Source organism: Zonotrichia leucophrys, chromosome 9 (genome assembly GCF_028769735.1).
Source record: "Zonotrichia leucophrys gambelii isolate GWCS_2022_RI chromosome 9, RI_Zleu_2.0, whole genome shotgun sequence".
Classification (NCBI taxonomy): Eukaryota; Metazoa; Chordata; class Aves; order Passeriformes; family Passerellidae; genus Zonotrichia; species Zonotrichia leucophrys.
Genome location: NC_088179.1, coordinates 9694250 through 9713135, shown reverse-complemented (window position 1 = coordinate 9713135; position 18886 = coordinate 9694250). Strand labels below are relative to the sequence as shown.

At 47.9% G+C, this 18886-nt stretch overlaps 1 protein-coding gene across 1 annotated transcript in view; it reads left to right on the top strand.

The window, feature by feature from the left end:
* The window catches only part of IRS1 (insulin receptor substrate 1), a 68919-nt gene that overhangs the window by 8799 nt on the left and 41234 nt on the right, over positions 1 to 18886 (top strand). Inside the window, exon 2 of the mRNA XM_064721086.1 lies at positions 12253 to 15891. Coding sequence (XP_064577156.1) covers positions 12335 to 15868 — 3534 coding nt within the window. The 5' untranslated portion in view covers positions 12253 to 12334 and the 3' untranslated portion in view covers positions 15869 to 15891. The remainder of the gene's footprint in view (positions 1 to 12252; positions 15892 to 18886) is intronic.

Below are 18886 nucleotides of genomic sequence, written 5' to 3'. Positions count from 1 at the left end.
AGCAGTTCCTGTATGCTGACAGAAACAACATGGAAATGAGAGAGTGCAAAACATACCAGATAAAGTAAATTTTTTTACTTCATGGTATTTACACTAGTTTTGTACTTGTAACATGAAGCAATAAATACAGAAGTGATTCAAAGAGCTGGATAAATGTAACTGCTGCAAACCTGGGGAGATCTTGGGTGTGAGAATAAACTTTGTGTTCTGGGGCTCAGCCCTTGAATTTTGGGCCTTTAGCTCTGGATTTCTGCAAGTACAGGATGGGAAGTGAAGAGTGTGGCCCTGCCAGTGTGTGCAGTAGGCTGAGCAGCACATCTCCTGATCACACTGAGGTTACATGAAGGGAAGCCCTGGAACTCAAAGAAATAGAAGTAATCTATTTTACCACTTTCTCTCTCCCCTTTAATAACCATCCTGATTTTCTCAGATTTTACAGTTGGGCTTTACTGGCTCTTTTCAGTCTACCTAATCCACCGATTGATAAATGATTTCTTCCTGTCTATATCATGAAAACAAATGTATTTGTTACCCACTGTGAGGCCTTCCTCTGCACAGCTGGGCTCATGTTTTGGGTGAGAACAGCTGCCTGCTGTACTTTGAGTGTGAACACCAGTGTGCCAGTCTGTGCAGGTAGACCATGGAAACAGCATGGTTGTCAGCTCTGTTTTTCTGGACTGTATGGTGAGGACATACTGACTCTGCTGGCTGCAAATAATCCCCAGTAATGCTTTGTAAAAAATAATCTAATGCATGTAGGAGGGGAGGAGGTATTTATGTAAATCAGCTAAAGCATCCTCGAGAATTAATGTGTTAAAGTGGTTAGGAAAGCCAGCAGTGAATAATAGGTGTGGAGACCTCCTGTTTGTCAGCAGAGACTGGGAAATGGCTGAAGCTGATGTAGCTCTGTGCATGCCACGTAGACACAAAATAATTGCCAGCACTAGAAAACACTTGATAGTAGTAACTCAAGTAATATGTTGGATTTAATTTAATAGTATGAATATCATTAATACTTGTGTGTGCTGGCATGTAAGTACATAGCAAAATAGTTTCATTAATGAATATTAGCATTTTCATGGGCAATCTTTCTGGAAACAAACTTTGTTTGTTCTCTATGAAGTTGAAGAGAATTAGGTATCTGTAGTTCTTTTAAAGTCTGGCTTTTGATGTCCAAAATTGACAAAAAATGCTGTTTTAAGACAATGAAATTGTGGCAGATCATTTTTTAAATTTCTATTTATAGGACCAGTCTGAAAGAGGTGGAAATCCTGCCTTGTTTCTATTACCTGTGTCATGCTGTGTGCAGTATTGGAGCAGCAAATAGTTTTTTCTAATATTAGCATACACATGAAGGAGACCAGATGTCATGTAGTTTCCATAATTTGACTTAATTTTAGAGAGAAGTGGCTACAGTTGACAGTGCTAAAAGCTATTTAGATTTTTTTTTTTTAATTTGTAGCTGTAGGGTGTGTCAAGATGCAGGTCTTGGGGAGGGTGCAGATCCTAGCAGAGGAGCCTGAGGACTCCCCCACAGACAGAGCAGAGCCTTGATCTGTGTTGTGTAAATTGAGAGGCTCTGTCAATTGGGCATTACATGTACATGCCTTCTAAAGAGCTATCAGAATTGAAAAAAATTCAACTCCTGGGTGAATGCTTCATTTGTAATGTCTATTCTCAGTTAGTGGCTTTTGTCTCATTCTGCTCAATGAGATTTTCCTGAATTCAACTAAAGCAGCTTTTCTATGCAGCTTTTCTATAGAAACATATGTGCATTTCCTTTTCTTTCTATATATTATCTTTTCTTTCTGGTGGATATTTTCACTGTGAACAGGAACAGTTTACCTTGGCCCTGGAATTAACAGTAACTTGGACCTCCTCACTTTACTAATGAAACACAGTTTTAACTGATATTATTTAAAAAAAAAATTAAAATGAGCTGAATAACTGATTTGTGTCCAATCAACATTGTACTGGAATCACGGACTGTTTCCTATCTCCTCATTTCTCAAATTCAGAAAATACATATTTCTCTACTAAGTTCACAAAAATCTCAACAGGCAACTTTTGGAAGGAAGTTCCAGTATCTGTTAAATAGCAGTTTTTCAAAGTACTCACTAGAAACAAATTATCTAACAGCCCTGTGACAGATTTATTTAGGGATAAACACACATACTGGTTTGGTAAACAGCTTATAGTTGCTTACATTCAAGTTGTTTGCTTTGCTTCTAAAAGACAAAAACTGGACCTTTTTATGGCAGTCCTAAAGAAATTTCTAATTCAAACCACATCAGATGGAGGAAAGAAGATGAAAACCAAACCCCATTATTTTATCACAGTCTTTTTTTTGAGCCTGGCACATGTTAAACATATAATAAACCAAACTCTGAGTATTTCAGTAATTTAATCTATGTAAAATTTGAAACTAATTGAAAAAAAAAAACCAAACTTAAAAACCCCATAACCAAATTGTTTCTTACGGGGCAAAAACATTGGCTTTCTGGGACCAGTGTCTTGCTCAATTCTAAGCTGACATATTAAAAACCGACAAATAATGTTTTAAGAAAGAAAAAAGCTTAAGATTTCTTCATGTGGTGTTTTCTTCCTTCTTGCCTTTTGATGCTGCTATTACCATTACTAAATCCTCCACTGAAAAGAGCAGATCCCCATTGGTTTCAGCCCCACTGATGCATATGCTTATGGAAATACAATCCAGATTGTTTGGCCTTCCTGAACCTCAAAACCTTAAACCTCATTAATACAGAATTAGCTATTCTGTTCCTTGAATCAGGTTAGTAATTCTAATCTGAGAAATCAGAGGTTTCTAACCAGCACTTTGGAGTGACCAAGACATTGCAGTGTTCTGGGGCAGGTGGGCAGCTCTGGATGGCTGCTGCCCTCTGAGGTGCCCACACACCTGAAGGGTTTGCACAGGACTGGTGAGAAGCATCCCCAGCCCATGCAGGACCTCCCTCCTTCTGCTGGTTTGCACCTTCGATTGAATCTATAAAATATCTGCAGGAGCCAGGACCAGGCATTTTAAAGAATATTCTTACTCATGACTTGCTAATTAAATGTCACCTTATTTAAGCAATAATAGTAATGATGTTCCAGGTAAGTAGCAGTTATTAACTTCCATTAGGCTGAAAACAATTTCTTCAGCAATGTCCCTAAAAATGACTGTTCTAATTTGGCATGTATTGTTTGAGTAGTAATTACTGTGGTAACATTTTAAATGCATAGGGTGCCTTTCATTTTGAATAGCAAACCTGCAGTAAGTAGAGGTAGAAGTTGAGAGAAATTAATGGATTTTGACTAGACTATTCAGAACATGCTAGAAAAGGCAAAATTTGAATAGTGTTAAAAAAAGAAATGTAGTTTGGGTTGCTCTTTCATGCAGACAGAACTCAAAACAATTGGTAGGATTTTGTCTAAGATTTGCTAAATTTGCTTTTTGTCTGACATCAGTCAAGAAAATGTTGAGCCCTGAAAGTATGAAGAAAATTGAATAATATGAAAATGGGGTTTAAATTCTTTCAGTGCCTTCCTTTGCATGTCCAAAGGCATGAACTTGCAGGGATACTTACTCATCAGTGAGCATATATGAAAATAAATATTTTTAGTGTTTTATACATACTGCCCTGCCATCCACCCTGCAAATCCTCCCCAAATGCAGATAAAACCTTCTGGCAACTGAGGAGCACTAAAACATAAAGCACAGTAATTGACATGCATATGTGTGCTCATGCCCTATTTTTATATTTAAAATTCAAGGGAGGCTTGCTGAAAACCTCCATGTGATGACCTGCACTTGAATTGGCTGCAGGTGCATGTAGAAATCAAGGGAAAACAGGCTTTGGATAAAACCTGCCCCTGAGTACTTTACCATACACCTTCATCCCTGATGTAAGGCCTTCTCATGGGGGGAGTGGTTAAAAATGCTCAGCAGAAATAAGCAAAATGGAAGTGATGACAGAGGAAGACTGGTAACAACTATTTCCAGTTCAGGTGATTTGAAGATGAGTCCAGTTTAGACCATCTTTTTGCTATGGAAGGTGTCCCAATTACCTTTTCTGGGAGATTTATGCCAATATGCAAAGGCATTTTGTGTGAAAGGTGTAATGAAAACCAGTATATAAATAGTGAAATCACTACCCAGTGCTGCTTGCATCACATGAGCATATGGATGTTCTCTGAGTCTTGTCCCAGAAACTGTTGAGATATTGTGGGTTAGGAGAGGTGTGGGATTCTAAGCAAGTCATTGAATCACTCTCTGTCCAACAGCCTTTTTTTAAAAAAAATCATTGAAATTCTTACTGCAGTAACTGAATAGGATATTTGGCAGGTGCCTCAATGTTCCTGTTTAAATAATGCAGAATTTACAGCACCATTAAAGAAGCCCTGAGTGTTTCTTAAATAGAAGAGCCAGGCTATGGATTCAAACACAGAAAATGTGAACAGTTATCGAAGAACCCTTACAGGACCAAGTGAAGTTAAACTTAAAAGCATAAACATATGTGCTGCATCATGCAGAGGTCCATCTCGGTGCTCCTTGGTGACAAAGACATGCACAGGAGTAAGATCAATAACAGTGGCTCTTCCCCTAAAGCATTCTCCCAGCTCCTGTATCTCCTGCAGTCCTGGAGCTGCCTGTTGTGTCTTTCTATTGCATGGACAGACTTTCCCAATACCTGTCCACTGATTTTTCAAGTCACAGCATTCTGTGGCAATGATTTCACAGGTTCATTCACATAAAAGAAGTAACTTTGTTTTGAACCTTCTAGTTTTAGTCCATGTTCTTTATCTTTTGTATTGGAACAATCAATCCTTTTCACCTTCTCCATGCCAGGAATGATATTTCTAGGTATCAGTCACATCTCTTCTCAGACACTTTTTATCCAGTCTGAAAAATCTCAGTCTGCTAGCTCAGTTTGCACTATCTTTAATCATGTACTGTTATCTTTTCCCAATTATTTATTATTGTTTTCAAGTCCACAAAGTAGAATTTTTCCACAGTAGGCAAGGGCAAGATGTACAGTAGTTTGCACATGTAAAAAAAAAGTCTCTATTTTGCTTTCTCTCCTTTACATGATAATTTCTAATTGCTTTTTGACTGCAAAAGTGTTGAGCTGATGTATTTAAAGAGCTAACTCTTACAATTCCAAGGCCATCTTCAAAAGTAGCTGTAACTAACTTGGACCATGTCACTAAATATTTGAAGTCAGAATGGCTTTTTCCTGCATGTGTTTAAGCTCACTGTTTATTGCCCAGCATCACACAGTGCAAGGAGGCTTTTCTGCAACTCTTTGAACCTTCAGTAATTCTTTGAAAGAGCAGAGACCAAGGAAGTATGTTCCATTTACAATCAGCAGGTCATGATTAAGCTTGATCATATCACACAAGGGAAAGCTCAAGGAATTCTGAATCACAGCTGGAGCCTGCAAAATGAATCCATGTCTTCTCAGGTTGATAAAAATCAATAAATTTTGCCCACTATCACTGGACATAAGTCAGGTCTTTAGATAAGCTCAGCTGCTAAACTCCTTGAAAAAAACTAGAGTAAATCTCCTTTTTCTCTAGAAACCATTGCGGAGTCTTTTGCTCTGTTATCCCATTTTTCAGTCTCCCCATTCCTGACAAACACAACTGAGGAATCATTCATGTTCAAACACCGCAGCACATCCTGCTTAGAAATAACCAGCCCCGAGGCCAGGCTGAGTGCAAGGCCAGCAGCAAAGGCAGCTGGTGACAGCAGTGGGCAGGGCTCTCAGCCCGGCCACCCCACCTCGATGGCCTGGGCACAGCCCCACTCCCTGCACTCCTCTCCAACAAAGCAAGGGAAAAGGCAGCTGATTATTGCCTCAGAAGGATCTCCCCTGTAGGATCCTGCAGGGATGAACATGTTTCTCCTTTCCCTCTGTAACTGTTAAATGGCACTGTGGGCAGCAGCAGGCACATTACCTTCTGCTTTATCTAGCATTCAGGGTTAAACACTGACACCTCAAAGATGAAATAAAGCTAGCTGAGCAAGACTGACACTGCTGCTGTCACCAAGTAACCAAGGAAAAACCTTTCTATTTGGCTTTGATTTTCATACCTCTGTGGATTTGGCCACAGTGGTAAAAAACCCAAACCAAGCCCCTGTGGACCTATAAAACTCCCTTGCTCAGTCAGAAACTGCTTGAGACCATTGCTTTGAGCTATGCACAGACAAAACTTATTATAAATTAGATAAAAGATTCTGTAACTTGCCCTTTGAAATTCATGCTCCAGGCAATTTTGTCTGTGGTGAAGGAGACGGAATTAAAGCACAAAAAAAAAAAAAAAAATCTGTGAAGCATCACTGCAGTTTCTGAACTTATTGCAGCAAGGAAATATAAAGATAATAGATGCAGAGCTGAAGGTTGATCAGTGTAGCCTGGGAATTATCCAAAAGTCTTACTGAGCTTGCTGTTAGTTTAGTGATACTTCAGTTGGGATATCCATATTCCCAATGGACAGCCTAGGAATAATGTTTTATCTTTTCTGGCTTCTTTAAACAAAGACACATGAAGCTATATAGGGAGGTACTAATGTACAAAAAATATAATCTGTATGAATTAATTTTGATCACTAGGACATAAATATTTCATATCAATAATGCACTCTAAATGCTGCTATGTTTTACACATGAACTGGAGAATACATGATAGAAAAATTCCTAATAACTGAAGTATAGAAACGATGCCTTGAACTTTTGTAGTCCTTGTTCTTGTGATGCAGTGGGATACAGCTGGCAGCATAACAATTTAGATTCTTGAAAGGCACTTGAAGATTCTAATTTGTGATTCCATATATGTTCTTGGTTTGCTTCAAGGAGATGATGGTAGAAATCAGTGATACAAAATCGATAATCATAATATTACTGCCATTCCTTTAACAGAGAAATTAAACATCTTGTTTACTTAAGTAATGATTTAACTAGTTTAGAGATGGCCACACTATTTTTGAAGGAGGAGTTATGCAAATTTCACCCTTACTGGATGAAAAGTAAATACTACAAATGAGATTTAAAAAAATAAAATGCAATCAACTCAACCCTGGGACAAGGCCCAGAGCATACCTGTGTTGGTGTGATGGACACAGCGCTGGGCTTTTCTCTGTAGTGCCCAGTGTCAGGGTGAAAGGCAACGGCCACAAACGGAAACATAGGAAATTGTTTATATGTAAGAGAAATTTTATATCAAAAAAGCACCAAGGGTTTCCTGCTCACCTTATTTGGGTACAATAGGAATGGGCTGCAGCTGGGGAGGTCACTGCCCCTTACCTGGCTCCCCTTCCCTGGCCAAGCAGCTTCCTGCTCCTGGACAACATGATTCCAGCTCAGTAGGAAATGAAAGAAAATCATGCTCAGGAAGTTTTGATTTCCTGACCTGGGTTTCTTTTGCTTGTTGGCTTTTGGGTTTTTTTTTTGGGGGGGGGGTTTATTTTGTTTGTTTGTTTGTTTGTTTTTCATTATATTCTGCCTAGAAATGATTTTGTTTTAACTGAAGAGTTGGATATGGAAAATGAGATCAAGCATTTTAGGATCAACTGTGAGCTGGGGTTAGAGGGAGCAACTTGTAGGTCAGCTGTAAATGGAGGAAGGTGGTGAACAAGGGTCATTCTGCTTTTCTTAGAGACTTACAGTGATGTAACTTCACCTTTGGGGAATTTTCTATTTTTGTAACTTCACCTTTGGAGAATTTTTGATTTTGGTTTTCATCCTTGTGAGAGAGATTTTTTTTTGGTGGACCCTAAATTTCTAGAAGACTGTAATAGCAAGTCTAACAGCCTTTTAACAGAACAGTCAGATAAAGTCAGAAAGTGAACAAAGTGCATAGAGATGTGTCTGAGGAGAGGAAGGTTGGAGAAAAAGCCATAAAAGCAGTTGATGGCAGAGGCAAAAAAAAAATCAAGAGCCTATGACAATCACCTGAACAGGTAAATAAGCAGTGGTTTTATTCCTTACTGTATTAAGGGTCCATGTTGACTCTTAACTTCTCCTTTTACTCATTTTTGCAGCTAGCTGAGATCTTTATGTAAACAGGTAAAGGTGGCTTCAAGAGAAACCAGTCTTCACTGTAATTTAGAGCAGCACTACCTCTTCAGTCACTTTTTGGATCCTTGCAGTTGCTTTCCTGGGATGCCATTTCACCAAGAAAGCATTACCAAAGCACAAGTTTTGATTATCTCCCAATCCTTACTGATCTGCTCTGCTAGGTTGAGGAGAGACACTGTGAGAACTAATTGTCTCAAACACTTTATGCCTCATGAGATTACTCTCTTCTAAATTAATCTTTCAGCCACTTACTAGGGCAGATAAGAGTTAGGAATTTTGATCCTTATCTGTTCTATTATACTCTTTTCCCTTCTCTATATCAAATAATCATGTTGTCTCCAAGAGAATGAATATGGAGATATATATATATGTATAAATATATATGGGTGTGTATATATATTCTGAGGTGTATGATCAGAATAGGAAAATGCAGAAATGAAATTCAGGATTTGGACTAGAAATCCAAATCCTAAATGAGTGAGTGCTAGAAAAGTAACTTCAATTTTGTTCTTGTTTATTGAAGCTGAATTTCTTGTATAGAGAGACAGTGGTGTAATGTGATAGCTATAGGTATTTACAAGGATAATTAAATGTCTTGGTTTGAAGCCCTTTGCAACTAGTTACAAAGTCTGAGTTCTCAGTACTCATGGTCAAGGCAGGGGGAGTGTTTAAATAGAAACAGTAAGGGTATATTCTTCTCTTTGGTGTGCACACTTATGTACCTCACAGAAAAGCACAGTACTTCAGAGTTTTGGAACTCAAAGAGCAAGAAAACAATTCCAACATGTGGTCTGGCATGGTGCAAACTAACTTTAAAAAATAGTTTTCAGAATGTGCTAGAAGTATGTTATTGCCTGTTATTTCTGCTGGGCAAAGGCCATGAATCTATATATAAACTTTGAAAACGCTTCTGCGACATTTACTGAATCCCCTTGATAACCAGATAAGAACTACCAGATTTTATTTTATCTGCAAAACCAGCTATTATTGAAGAGAATGTTCCCAGGATGAATGGAGCACATTTAAATATACTGTCTGCCCACAAGCTGTGGCTAGAACATGGTATGAACCGAATGAAACTGTCAGGGGAAGTTGATTGGACATTAGGAAAAGGTTCTTCACTGACAGGGTGGTCAGTCACTGGAACATGCTCCCCAGGGAAGTGGTCAGAACACCAAGCCTGTCAGAGTTCAAGGAGAGTTTGGACAATGCCCTTTGTCAGATGCTTTAGTTTTGGCTAGACCTGTGAGGAGCAGGGCTTGGCCTTGATCATCTGTATGAGTATCTTCCAACTCAATAAATTCTATGATTATAGGACTATCTCCTACTTTTACTCTCAAATCCATCTTTCCTGGTGTGAGACAATGCAAGTCAGCTGGCAGTTTTTCTCCATGAAGAGATCATTCCACTTATGTGTGCACATCAGTGAAACACCTGCCAAGAGAAAGAATGGGGCAGATTAATTTATTATTTAATATTAATAACCTTACCTACTATGTGCAAATTGTTTAATTACAAAAGTAGCACATATATTCTATGCACAAACATGCATCCCTATGCTTGTGAAGGGACAGGGAGAGAAGGTTTAGGAGCTATCCTCCTGCCACAGGACCTTTTAGCTGTGGATGTATGGGGATGGTCCTCTCTTCTCACAAACATGCCTTGTCATTAATGACAGCCACCATAGCTGATCTTAATCTGCCTTGGGGCTGCAATTCTATCCCACAGCTCCATGGTGTGGGCTGGGGGAGCAGTTTCTTGTCCTACTTGTTGGAGGATAGAAATCCACTTGGTTTGTGCTAATCTTTATCTCTGGGTATGTATAACAGATTTATTTTCAATACAAATATCTGGGTTTGTCATGATGAGCTATGGTATTGAGGAAAGAATGAGGTGATGATACAGGTTATTGTTACAGCATGGATTGGATTGTCTTTTTTCCTCACTCCTCACCAGCTAGACTCTGCTCTTGCATTAGAAATTGTCATTTTGTGTTTGGTAAACACCCTTAAACAATTCTGTGCTTTATGGTGTTTTCTACAGGATGATATGCAAGGGTGGTTAGGGCTGCTGCCTGCTGTCCTTTCTAGGTTCTCCTTGTGTTTCAGCTGTTTCAGGGGGATTTTTCACCTTTTGACGAAGCAACTGCTCCTCTCAAATAATTGTATGGTCACGATTGGCGCAGCAGCAAACTTTGTAGTGCAGATGCATTAGATAAACCTCCAACTTATTTACCCCGTGTTTGGACCTACACAAATCCAAACGAGAGTGTACTTTTATTTAATTTTAACCTGAAGAGTAGAGGAGAGCACTGCTGTGTTGCTATCACCTCTGACCAGCTGCAGTCAGTCTGCTGGGGCAGGGCAGTGGCAGCTCAGGGCGATTAGAGCCCCGCTTCCCTGCCAGGCTGTCCAGGGTGACCCATCCTAAGCGGCACCAGGGGACACCAAAGGCCCCCCCAGACCCCGCGCCCGCCCCCGAAGGCACGGCCCGCGCCCGGCCGGGCGCTGTCCCGCAGAGGGCAGCATTGAGCAGCGGATGCGGCCGCAGCGCTCCCTCCCGCACTTGTTCCCGGGGCCCGGAGCAGAGTTGCGGGCGCGGCACGTCCAGCCCCGGCACGGCCGCTGCACGCTCGGTTTAATCTAGCACGGAGCGACGCGGGGAGACAAGGGACCCGCTGCACAGCCGGTGGCGGGAGCGCTGCTGGGGCCCGGCCTCGCCCGCCATGGAGGCAGCGCCGTGCCGAGCCCTCCCTCCCGCCAGGCCCCTGCTGGGGACCAGCCGCGCTGGCAGCGCCGGGGCCGCGTCTGAGCCCGAGGAGCGGAACGAGCCCCGAGCGGGGCGGGCGCGGCCGCAGGCACACCGCCCCCGCTTCGCTCCCCTCCACTCCCCTCCCCACGAGGCCGGCGGCAAGGGCTGCGGGTAGGCGGGAGCATCTCCCCGCCCGGCCGGGCCCAGGAGCCGCCACACTGCAGAGGCCGCCGGCGGCGGGTATAAAAAACACGGCGCTGAATGGCGTCTACGCCTCTTTACTACGCGCCGCGCCCCAGCCCGGCCGGGCGCCGCCGCAGCCGTGACGGACGGGCGGCGGCACCAATGGGGGCGCGGCGGCGGCGGCCCCGCGGCCGCGCTCAATGAGGGCAGGGCGGAGGGCGGAGCGGCGGCGCTGGCCGGGAGCCCGGCGGCGGCTCCGGGGATGGTCCACGCACTGGCGCCGTCACGTGTTGTTCTCCTTGGAGTGAGCCTGAGCCGCGGCGGCGGGCGGAGGGGGCTGGACTGCCGAGCGCGGCCCCCGCCGCCTGTTTTGGTGCGGGGCGCCGGGAAACTCCGAGGAGAAGCCGGCGGAGAAGGAGCCGCCGCGGCGGTGCCCGCTCCCCCGGCGGGCTGGGGCACGGGAGGGGGCCGCGCCGCCGGCCGCAGAGGCGCTGCCGCCTGGAATGAAGAGGAGGAGGAAGAGAGGATGTTCCTTCGGCACTCGGGCTTGCCTCCCCTCCCGCCGCTGCCGGGCTGCGCCGCGTGTGGAAATGGCACTTTCTCTGCCTAACGAGATGGGACTGAATGGGGTCGCCAGCCTCCTCCGCACGCACGAGCGGGAGCAGCAGCCTCGGCGCTGATATTTGGGGAAGGGGGGTTGTATTGTGGGCGGCATTTTTTTTTTAATTTTCTCTTTTTTGAGAGGAGAGCGAGAGAGGGGAGAGCAGCGTGTATTTTTGGGTGCAAACCCCGGACTTTGCAAAACAATCTCCGCCCCCGAGAGGATATTTAATCTGCAACAGAGATCGCTGCTCGCGGAGGCAAACTTGAGCCGGGGAAGGGGTGCAGGGAGCGGAGGAAAGGGACCCGCGCCTCGCTACCGGCCCCGCCGGAGCCCGACCCCTGCAAGGGAAGATGTGTTTTTCATTCCCGGCTGCTCATTTTGGGACGAGACTTTCGTCTGGACTGATCGGGACTGGACTTTTTAAGGACGAGCTTACGCGTCTAAGCGCGATTTGGGCATAAACAGCAACACAAACTCTGATTTGGTGCTGGAAGCTGCCTCTGCCACTGAACAGCTGCTCTCACCCTGCTTCTGTCCCTCCCCCGTCCCATTCTCAAAAGAGGATCCTGAGCTATTTTGCCTTTTTTTTAATTTCCTTTTTTTTTTAATTGTTGTTGCATGAATTTTATTTTAGGTGGTTGCCTTTCCTGGTTGGCTTGGCTGTTTTGGGGTCTTGCAGACTGCGAGCTGCAGTAACAACTCCACCACCTCTCATCATGGCCAGCCCCACGGATAATAACGAGGGCTTCTTCTCAGATGTCAGAAAGGTGGGTTACTTGCGCAAACCCAAGAGCATGCATAAACGATTTTTCGTGCTGAGGGCAGCCAGTGAGTCTGGACCCGCCCGGCTGGAGTATTACGAGAATGAGAAGAAATGGAGACACAAGTCAGGGGCCCCCAAGCGCTCCATCCCACTAGAAAGCTGCTTCAACATCAACAAACGGGCTGACTCCAAGAACAAGCACCTGGTGGCCCTCTACACCAAGGACGAACACTTTGCCATTGCAGCTGACAGTGAACCTGAGCAGGAGAGCTGGTACCAAGCACTGCTGCAGTTGCACAACAGGGCCAAGGGCCACCATCACCTCCATCACCATCACCACCACCACCACAGCGATGTCACTTTTGGAGGCAGCAGCACAGGACTGGGGGAAGCAGGTGAGGACAGCTATGGTGAGGTAGCCCCTGGTCCAGCTTTTAAGGAAGTCTGGCAAGTAATTCTGAAGCCTAAGGGCCTAGGCCAGACAAAGAACCTGATTGGCATCTACCGCCTGTGCCTGACTAACAAGACCATCAGCTTTGTAAAACTGAATTCAGATGCGGCTGCTGTGGTGCTGCAGCTGCTCAATATCCGCCGCTGTGGTCACTCTGAGAACTTCTTCTTCATTGAGGTGGGACGCTCAGCTGTCACTGGACCTGGTGAGTTCTGGATGCAAGTGGATGACTCAGTGGTGGCACAGAACATGCATGAAACTATCCTGGAGGCCATGCGAGCCATGAGTGAGGAATTCCGGCCCCGTAGCAAGAGCCAGTCCTCCTCAAACTGTTCCAACCCGATCTCTGTGCCCCTTCGCAGGCACCACGTCAACAACCCTCCACCGAGCCAAGTGGGGCTCAGTCGGCGATCCAGGACTGAGAGCGTCACGGCCACTTCTCCTGCTGGTGGTGGAGGTACAGGTGGCAAACCCAGCTCTTTCCGGGTTCGAGCATCGAGTGATGGGGAAGGCACAATGTCAAGACCTGCCTCTGTGGATGGCAGCCCAGTTAGTCCCAGTGCTAACCGGACTCACTCACACAGACACCGTGGCAACTCCAGGCTCCATCCTCCACTCAACCACAGCCGGTCCATCCCAATGCCTTCCTCGCGCTGCTCTCCTTCAGCCACCAGTCCAGTCAGCCTGTCATCCAGCAGCACTAGTGGCCACGGCTCCACCTCAGACTGCCTGTTCCCACGAAGGTCTAGTGCTTCAGTTTCTGGCTCTCCCAGTGATGGTGGATTTATTTCTTCTGATGAGTATGGTTCAAGCCCTTGTGACTTTCGCAGCTCTTTTCGCAGTGTAACTCCTGATTCATTGGGACACACCCCCCCTGCCCGGGGCGATGAAGACCTCAACTACATCTGCATGGGAGGGAAGGCCACCTCTTCTTGCTGCAGCCTGGCAGCACCCAATGGCCATTTCATCCCACGCACCTGCCACCCTCAGCAGCAGCCCCGCTATCCTAGTACACCCTGCTGTCCTCGAGGTGGTAGTGAGGAGGTTGCTGACTTGGAGAAGGCATTCAGAAAGCGGACTCACTCTGCAGGCACTTCGCCCACCATCTCCCACCAGAAAACACCCTCACAGTCTTCAGTGGCCTCCATTGAGGAGTACACGGAGATGCTGCCTTCTTACCCCTGTGGCAGCAGCAGGCTGCCCTCCTACCGCCACTCAGCCTTTGTGCCCACTCACTCCTACCCAGAGGAGTGCCTGGAGATGCACCACATGGACAGTGGCCATCATCGGACCAACTCTGCCCCGCACACGGATGATGGCTACATGCCCATGTCGCCCGGTGTAGCCCCTGTGCCCAGTGGTGGGGGGCCCCCCAAGGGTGGTGACTATATGCCCATGAGTCCCAAGAGTGTGTCGGCCCCGCAGCAAATCATCAACCCTGGCAGGGGTGGCCGCCACCCTCCAGCCACAGTGGACTCTAATGGCTACATGATGATGTCCCCCAGTGGCAGCTACTCCCCCGACAGCAGCTCTGCGGGCTATGGCAAGATCTGGACAAATGGTGCCGGCCACCACCCAAAACTCTCAGTGGAGAGCAACGAAGGGAAGCTCCCCTGCGGCGGCAGCGACTATATCAACATGTCCCCAGCCAGCGGCTCCACCACCAGCACGCCGCCCGACTGCTACTTCGGAGCTGCGGGGCAGCCGGGGGTCGAGGAGGCGGCCACCGTAGCGCACCACAAACCCATCTACTCCTACTTCTCGCTGCCACGCTCCTTCAAGCACGTGCACCGGCGGGGCGGCAGCAGGCCGGCGGGGACAGCCGAGGAGGGCAGCCCTCAGCCCCGCATCGCGCTCGGCTCCAGCCGCCTCCTTTACGCAGCCGAGGACTCGTCCTCCTCCACCAGCAGCGACAGCCTGGGCGGCGGCGGCGGCCCCGAGGGCGGCCCCCCGCCTCAAGCGCAGCCCCCGCGCAAGGTGGACACGGCCGTGCAGACCAAGGGCCGCCTGGCGCGACCCACGCGGCTGTCGCTGGGTGGCCCTAAGGCCAGCACCCTGCCGCGGGCCCGGGAGCAGCCCCCGGTGCTGCTGCCCCCGGAGCCCAAGAGCCCCGGCGAGTACGTGAACATCGAGTTCATCGCCGGCGAGAAGCCGCCCTTCCCCTCGGCTGCCCTGAGCATGGCCCTGCCGCCGCCGGGCAGCGAGGCGGCCGAGGAGTACATGAACATGGAGCCGGGCCCGCCGCGGGCCCCCTGCCCGCCCGGCTTCGCCACCGCGCGGGCGGCCCGGCTCGGCCGGGACTACGTGGCGATGCAGCGGGGGGGCGCCGCGGCCGGCGGGGGCTCCTGCTCGGACTACGCGGACAGCCCGTCCCCCGGCTCGCCCGCCCGCCCGATCAGCTACGCCGAGGTGCGGGGGGGCCGCGCCGGCCCCGAAAAGCCCCCGCCGGCGGCCGCCACCGCTGCGTCCCCGGAGCTGCCGCGGCCGTCGGCCGAGCTGTCGGCGGCGCCGCCGCGCTCCTCCTCCCTGCTGGGGGGTCTGGGCGCGGGCAGCGCCTTCACCCGCGTCAGCCTCAGCCCCGGCCGCAACCAGAGCGCCAAGGTGATCCGCGCCGACCCGCAGGGCGGCCGGCGGCGACACAGCTCCGAGACCTTCTCCTCCACGCCGAGCGCTGCCCGCGGAGCGGCGGGCGGGCTCGGGGCACCTTTCCCGTGCGGCGGCGCGGGGGGCGCCGAGGAGGTGAAGCGGCACAGCTCGGCCTCCTTCGAGAACGTGTGGCTGCGGCCCGGCGCGGGGGAGGCGGCCGCCCGCCGGGACCCGGGGGTCGCGCCAGCCCTGGAGAATGGGCTCAACTACATTGACCTGGACTTGGTGAGGGACTGCGGCCACCGCCGCCACCACCATCCACACGCCCCCGCCGAGGCGAAGCAGCCGCTGCCGCCGAAGCCCCCGGGCCAGCAGCGCGGGAGTGGCCACTGTGGCGACGATCTGAGCGCGTACGCCAGCATCAGCTTCCAGAAGCGGGAGGAGATGTAGAGGCCGGACGCCCGCCGGGGAAGGTGAGCTGGGACGGGGCGGGACGGGGCGCGGCTCTGCTCGGGGAGTGAAACGACAGCGGAGATGGGGCGGGGGTCGGGGCTGCTCGTGGCGGGGCCTTCCCGCGGGCTGGGGCGGGCGGCATCATCCCCCGGGGCAGCCACGGGTTGGGTTGGTTTCATTGAACCTTTTGGCTTCCCTGCAGCGTGTTTTAGTGGCGGAAGTGTCCCGGAGTGCAGCATCCGTGCGGGTGTCCCGCCGCTGGCCCGCACCTGCACGGGCTGGGGAGTGCTTCCAAAGCAGCTTCGGACGCTCCTGTTCAGCCGGGGATACAATGTTCTGCTTATTGTGTTGCCGCTTTTTTTTTTACTTTCCGAAATTAGCAGTGCTTCAAAAGTGTGTGGGAGAGGGGTGTGAAAGCGAATCGCTTCTAGTATTGGGCTGGAAGCTGGAAACTCCCAATGTAATCCTGGTTTGGTCAGTGATTGTGGCCAAGAGTAGAGCAGTGAACCCTGCTAACACGTGCGTGGCTAAGGGCATCTACCTCACAGGGCTGTGACCAGTGTTAATTCAGTTTTGTTGGAAGGAGCTGTGAGTTTGAAAACAGACTTCAAAGCCTTTAGAGCATTGTATCCTATCACTTGTATTTCGGTTGATGTCTGTGTGGCTGTCCCTCACCTGCCAGTGTTACAAACAGCACAAGAAGTGAGCCCCATGAACTGTGTTTTTAGCATTGACTAATGTGTTCTGCTTCTTCCTGAAGCTTTTAATTTTTAATTCGGGAAGAACTTCTGCCAGGCCGTTGCACGTTGATTACAGGCATGTAAGATGAGTAGGAGCCTTGTTGGAAGCAGTGTGATGTTTCTGTTGAGTGGGAACTTCATGCAGCACCGAACAATGTATCTTGTTAAGAGCTCCTAAAGTACAGCACGCCTGTGTCCTTTCACGAAAGGTGAAGAGTGCTTTGTTTTGGTGCCGGAGAGTACTGGCAGATAGTTATCTAGTAAATTTTGTCATTCAATTTTAACAGTTTCCTACATGCCTGAGCAGCAGCAATCACAGTAGTTAAAGCAGTTACTATGAATATAAGGGGAACATTAGGGGGTGAAACTCATACCACTGTTTACATCGTCTCAGTATTTGTGTCACCTGTTGGCTGTGCTGAAGGGAACATTGAGGGCTGGTGTTGGTGTGATGCCTGGGATCATATGTTTTTCATATCTAGGTGTTTTGCATCCTTATAACCTGAAAAAAGGCAAAACAGCCTCTTCACATTTGCTGCTTGGCATTGATGCTGTTGCTCATTAGAGCAAAGCAGTATTAAGTCTTTGTCTTACATGACCTGCAAATATTAGGTTAATTGGAAGTTCAAGATGGGACTTAGGATCAGTGCAAATATTGCCAGTCTGGTTCAAGTGGTAACTGGTAGGAAATGGTAACTTTTGTGGCTGACAGGACTGTGCTGAGTGTCACCATACATTATTTGTGACTAAATGTACACAAATTTACACAGCCACACCTTTTCTCAGTTCTGGCATGTGCTTGCAAGAGCCCTGTTTTTGCAGATGGCTCTGCTTAGGACAGCATTGGTGTTGTGAATTCTTCAGGAGGAGACTTTGGCAAAGGATGCAACATGTTCTGTAGTTCAGTCACTTTGCTGGGAGCATCACTGTTCCCTCCCACCTGTGCAGTGTTGAGGCTGGAGAGTAAGTGTGAGAGAAGATCCTTGGCCAGTGTGGGGGTAAGTAAAGAATATATGAAGGGCATGAGAAGGCAGGTCTGGCAGGGAGTAGTGTCATAGCTGCTTACACAGTTTTTTTTCCAAATGCACTGCTTTCCTTTTGCTGTGGATAACTTGTTTAATTGAACTATGTGCCATCTTTAACATAAAAGCTGTGGCAATGCTCTCCATGGTGGTGTTAGGTAGATACTGGCTGTGATTATGCTGTTCAGTGAACGATTAGGATGTGGAAGACCTCATATAAGAACTCAAGGAGAAATACTAGGCAGATGCTTTTAAGGGCAGCACTGTGTAAAATAGAGTGTAATAGAGTAATTGTTATTTGAAGTTGGTTCTTATTTCCCAAAATTTGGATTGGATTGAGGAGGCACAGCTTCTGGAAGGCAAGGGAAGAATCCGATTGTAATTATATGGGGAGTTTGAGCCATGGCTGTTCCTTCTCCCTTCCCACTGTAAAGCTTTGTTGGTTGCTTGTAGCCCTCTCAGACCTTAACTTTTGGGACTCTTGTTTCCCAGGTTAGATTTCTTGCTGTCAACTGAATCTTGTCTTGTAAAATTCAGCCTGACCAGCTCATCGCTTAATTGTGCTAAGGAAAGAAACCCAACAATGTTTCGTTCATACTAAACCATTTTTATAGTTATTTTTTGACATGTGCTTGTACCTTTTTTGCTTTGGAGGTAAAACTTAGGTTTGGCAGGAGACTTGTTCTGTGTAGGTTTTACCTTACGCCATTCCTAAGAAAACCTGCCTGGAGCTGAATGATTTATGGGACTGATTGCACATGCCTGAAAAAGTTGTTAAACACCTTCAGCTGAACCATTCACCTGAAAACTGCACAGTTCCCCAGAGCTTTGCCTGCCTTTCCTAGCGAGCAGCAGAGCAGGCTGTGCCTCCTTGGCCAGCTTCTCCTGTGCTCCTGGTGGCAGCTGAGCTGAGAGCGGGGAGGTTGTGGTTGTGGTTTCTCCTGTTGGTGCCTGAGTGAGTGAAAGATGAAGGAAAAGCTGCTTGGTGTGTTCGCAGGTACAGTAGAGAGGAGAAAACATCTGGAGCTGGGAAGGGAAAGGTGAAGCTGCAGGCTTCTGAACAAGGACTGGGGAAGGCTGCACTAAGCACTCTTTCTCTTTACTCTCCCTCTCTTTCATGGATTATTATTTACACTTTTAATCTCAGAAGTGGCAAAGGGACTGTACATGTTGGTTTTCTTTTTCTCTCCATAGAACAATCTTCCAGCCCATCCCAAAGGCCAAAACTATCTGGATAGTGCTTGTTTTATCCA